This window comes from Pezoporus flaviventris, unplaced genomic scaffold (genome assembly GCF_033815535.1).
Source record: "Pezoporus flaviventris isolate CSIRO_AGI_PZ_B2104156 unplaced genomic scaffold, CSIRO_AGI_Pfla_v1 ptg000127l, whole genome shotgun sequence".
Classification (NCBI taxonomy): Eukaryota; Metazoa; Chordata; class Aves; order Psittaciformes; family Psittacidae; genus Pezoporus; species Pezoporus flaviventris.
Window position 1 is genome coordinate 2,392,108 of NW_026892675.1, and position 4,961 is coordinate 2,397,068.

The window sequence follows — 4,961 nt, forward strand, 5'->3', positions numbered from 1 at the left end:
GTTCTCTTCATAGGCCTTGTTGAAAGAGGCAACTGCCATAGCCCAGGGCACAGAGGCCTTTTGTTATTTTGGGCCTTTCAGTCATGCCAGAACCCTGTCATCTCTGCTGCAGGCTGTCCTACACTGGCCCATGCCTGCACCTCTTTCCCTTCAGGCTGTTGACCCCCATCTTGCTTTCCCACCTAGCTCTCACCTGGCATTTCTGTACCTTCAGTCCCATCTCTGCACCCATGGCTGTCTGTTCCTTGAAACACAAAGCCATGGGCTGAGCCAGACTGGGTCTGGGTGACCTCTTACACCACAAGTCCACCTTTTGAGAGACATTTCTCTTTCCTAACTTTGAGTCTGAACCTTCCAAGCTGCACTTTGCAGACATTTCCTTCTCTTCCTGCTAGCAAGAAAACCTCCATCATCTCTGAAGCCACATTTCACCTAGTTGTAGGCTGCTACTACAGTGTCAATTCAGCAGGTGGAGTGAATATCCCTCAGCAAGCTGATCTAAAGGGGACTTATAGAAGAATGGGTCAGGTCATCAGTATAGAGAACTAAGCACCATGGGAGAGCAGTGGGAAAAGACAATGGCCTGGATTGAGAACCCTCTCTGCTGCACACACCCCGCTCTCTGCCTGCACTCACAAGTGTCTCACAGAAGCTTTGCACCTCCCCTGCAGCAGCGACACCTCACTGCAGGAGGTTCCTGCATTCCCCAGGCTCAGGGATGGATGCTGAATTCCAGGCAAGTTTGGGTAGGGCAGGAGAGGGAGACAGGAAGGTGGGCTCATGGGCCATGATGAGCAGCGTTCAGGCACCCCCAGCGGTGGGCATTCCCCATGTGCCACGCTGAGGCATATTCCCATGAGGGAAAGTTCTCAGGTAGCCTCTGGTTTGTCCAGGGCCTGCAGCCACACTCCAGGAACACCTACTCCTCCTCCACCTACAGACACCAACTGCTCCCCATTGCTGGGCTCCATCCTGCTTGTAAGCATTTGTTAAAGCCCTGAACCATCACCTTGCTCCTTGCTGACTTCCCTCCACCCTCTCTCACCTCCCTACACACTGCTCATTGCCACCAGTAACTAACTGAAGAGTTAAGAAGCTCTCAAGGCTTTCCTCAGGGAGTGACCATGTTTCTCCATTCACCGTTGATGGATGCATTGAGTGCCAGGGGTGAGGTTCCTGCAGAGGCAGAGATGCCCCTGGGTAGAGCCGTGCTGCCGGGAGGGGTGTGCAGGGCAGAGCTGAGCACACAGCCCATGGCATGGGCTCTGGGAGCACGGAGAGGGAGCAGAGCTGGGCACAGAGCAGCAGCTCCTGGCAGGGACAGCTCCAGGCAGCAGAGACATGGGCAGGGAGTGGGGGGAAAGTGCAGCCCAGGCCTGGGGAGGGTGCGTTCAGGCAGCTCTCTTGGGGTCTGCCACTGGAGGTGACTGCTGGCTGCGCTCTGCTGCCCACAGCTCTTTGCTTCTCAGCGTGAGAGCTCTGTGGACTGTCCTTTGAAACCGTTCTCCCCTGCTTTCAGCACAGGACAGGTGTTTGTGGGGGTTCTTAAGATCAATTTGTGTGTGAAGGCATCATACACATGTGTTGTAAGCAGAGGGCAAATGGGAAAGGACTGATGGACACTGCAGCCCTCCTCGCTCTACACTAAGCTACAAGGAGCTGGGCGCTTCTCCCTGTTTCAATATTGTTCTCATTTTCTGTCATACAAAGAATGTTTTATAGCCTCCTCCCCCCCCTAAAAAAAAAACCAAAACAAAACACCTCAGCAGTGTTATGCCAGTAAATAAATAACACAGTCCAAATGACTCTAAGGCCATGCTGAGCCTCTCTTGTGAAGCCCAGACTCACTCGAGTCATGAGTGCAAGTAGTGAACTTTACAATGAAGTTGGATTTCATCTGTCATCCCTTGTGAACATCAGAGTTGGACAAAGCACTGCTTCAGAGCAAAGCTGACTCCCATCCAACTTGGCCTTGAACACTGCCAGGGATGGGGCAGACACAGCTTCTCCGGGCACCCTGTGCCAGTGTCCCACCACTCTCAAAGGGAACAACTTCATCTGAATGTCCAAGCTGAATCTCACTTTTTTCAGCTTAAAGCCATTCCCCCTTGTCCTGTCACTGCACAGTCTCATAAAAAGCCCCTCTCCAGATTCTTTGTAGGCCCTGCTTAGACACGGGAAGATTGCTAAGATGTCTCCCTGGAACCTTCTCTTCTCCAGGCTGAAGACCAACATCTCTCAGCCTGTTTCCGTTGGAGATGTGCTAAAGCCCTTAGAGCATCTTTGTGACTCTTCATAAGCCCGTCATTGTAGGATCAGAAGTGAACAGAGGTTGGAAGGGACCCCAGGAGGTCTCAAGTTGAACCCACCAGGAACAGGGTCAGAGCAAGTGGTTCAAGGCTTGATTCAGGCTGAGTTGGAAATTCCCAAGGCCAGAAACTGTACAGCCTCTCTGGGTGACCTGATGCAGCACTTGCCTGAGCCAATGGGAACAAGGTTTCCTTCTGTCCGGGCTGAACCTCTCCTCTGTCACTGTCCCCCACTGCCTTTTGTCCTCCCACCAGGCACCATGGTGAGGAGCCTTGCTCTGTATTCTCCATGTCCTCCTTGCCGCTACAGGCAGCCAGTCCCCATCAGCCTTCCCTTCCTAAGATCTCAGGTCCCCATCAGCCTTCCCTTCTCCAGGATGGACAAGCCCAGCTCCCCCAGCCTCTCTCCACAGGCACCATGATCCAGTCCCTGCCTGTCCTGAGGGCCTGTTGCTAAACCCCCTCCTGCTTGCCAATAGCATTCCTGAACTGGAGATCTGAAACCTGGATGGAGGATTCCAGATCATCCCTTCCCTTGTTCTCCTGCCGTGCTCCTGCTCATACAGCCCGTGATGCTGCTGTCCTCCCTTGCTGCCAGGGCACACGCTGCCTCCTGTCCAGCTCCTGCCCACCCAGACCTTTCCCATGGGCTGTTCTCAGCCAGGCAGCCCCAGCCTGTGCCATTGCAGGGCAGTTCCCTGCAGGGACCCCTGTGTCCCCAGCTCCCCTGCCCAGGACTCCCTGAGAGCTCTGCAGCCCCCCCATGCCATCCCATCTCCCCACTCCAGCACAACAGCCCCAGGCCTTGGGCTCCCAAGAGCTCTTCCTGCTGCAGGCACAGAGCTGCCATCCCAGAGCTGGAGCAGCCAGAAAGCTGCTTTCATTCCCCTTCATTCCTGCCATGTGAGGACATATCACAGAGAAGAAGTTGCTGCAGGATCATTTATTTCCCTTAAATACAGTCAGAGACCAGAGTGACACAAAATCTGTGGGTCACACAACACGAGTGGCAACTTAATTAGGAGGAGATGAAAACTGACATTTCTATGAAGACAACATCATCACAAATTGAAATAGGAAAACAAATGTAAAGCAGGAAAGACAGACATGGCCTGTCATGACCTACACTGGAAGCCCTTTCAAGGCTAAAGCAAGCAGCGTATATCTGCTGAAACACATCTGGTCACCAGCTTCCTCACAGCATCCTTGAGCTCCTGGTTCCTCAGGCTGTAGATGAGGGGGTTCACTGCTGGAGGCACCACCGAGTACAGCACTGACACCACCAGATCCAGGGATGGGGAGGAGATGGATGGGGGCTTCAGGCAGGCAAATGTGCCAGTGCTGAGAAGCAGGGAAAGCACGGCCAGGTGAGGGAGGCACGTGGAAAAGGCTTTGTGGCGTCCCTGCTCAGAGGGCATCCTCAGCACGGCCCTGAAGATCTGCACATAGGACCCCACAATGAAAACAAAACAGACAACAGCAATCAGGGAGGCAACCACAAGAAGCCCAACTTCCCTGAGGTAGGAGCGTGAGCAGGAGAGCTTGAGGATCTGGGGGATTTCACAGAAGAACTGCTCCACAGCATTGCCTCGGCACAGGGGCAGTGAAAATGTCTTGGCTGTGTGCAGAAGGGCACTGAGAAAGCCACTGCCCCAGGCAGCTGCTGCCATGTGGACACAAGCTCTGCGGCCCAGGAGGGTCTCATAGTGCAGGGGTTTGTAGATGGCCACGTAGTGGTCGTAGGACATGGCAGTGAGGAGAAAATACTCTGCTGAAATGAATAAAAGAAAGAAAAAGAGCTGTGCAACACAACCTGTGTAGGAGATGGCCCTGGTGTCCCAGAGGGAATTGGCCATGGATTTGGGGACAGTGGTGGAGATGCAGCCCAGGTCCAGCAGGGAGAGGTTGAGGAGGAAGAAGTACATGGGGGTGTGGAGGCGCTGGTCGCAGGCTGTGCTGGTGATGATGAGGCCGTTGCCCAGGAGCGCAGCCAGGGAGATGCCCAGGAAGAGCCAGAAGTGGCAGAGCTGCAGCTCCCGCGTGTGTGCGAATGGCAGGAGGAGGAACTGGGTGATGGAGCTGCCGTTGGACATCTGCTGCCTCTGGGCATGGGGCACCGTCAGAGGAGAAAAAGGCAGTGACAGGTTAGGACAGGAGGGATGTCAGATACAGAAGTTCAGTTTACACATTCACAACAGAGCACATTTTAGCAGGAGAGGAGAGGTTCTGTGTCATCGCCAGTGATGTCATTACACTGCTGAGGCTTCTTCCTAGGTACAATCAGAAGAGAATTGCATCAGGCAAAAAGTCTCCGTTCTTTGCAGAGCCAAGAGAGCTGCAGTTTCCATCAGTCCTCTCCCACTTGCCCTGTGCTCAAGCTTGCACTGCCTGTAAGGTGCCTTCACACACAAATTGATCTTAAGAACTCCCACAAACATGTGTCCTGTGCTGAGACCAGAGGAGAACGATTTCAAAGGACAGTCCACAGAGCTCTCACGGGGAGAAGCAAAGGTCTGTGGGCAGCAGAGTACGGCCAGCAGCCACCTCCAGTGCCAGACCCCAAGAGAGCTGCCTGAACGCACCCTCCCCAGGGCTGGGCTGCACTTTCCCCCCACTCCCTGCCCATCCATATCTCTGCTGCCTGGAGTTGTC

The 4,961-nt window shown here is 54.1% G+C and overlaps 1 protein-coding gene across 1 annotated transcript; it reads right to left on the minus strand.

Moving 5' to 3' along the window:
- Positions 1-3,454: 3,454 nt before the first annotated feature.
- On the minus strand, positions 3,455-4,417 carry LOC133282529 (olfactory receptor 14J1-like). The gene has a single exon (XM_061478538.1). It carries the CDS (start codon positions 4,400-4,402, stop codon positions 3,455-3,457), a length of 948 nt encoding a protein of 315 aa, XP_061334522.1. The 5' UTR covers positions 4,403-4,417.
- Between the last annotated feature and the right edge of the window lie 544 nt (positions 4,418-4,961).

Coding starts and splice junctions, on each gene's coding strand:
- LOC133282529 (XM_061478538.1), bottom strand. CDS start 4,402: ATGTCCAACGGCAGCTCCATCACCCAGTTCCTCCTCCTGCCATTCGCA.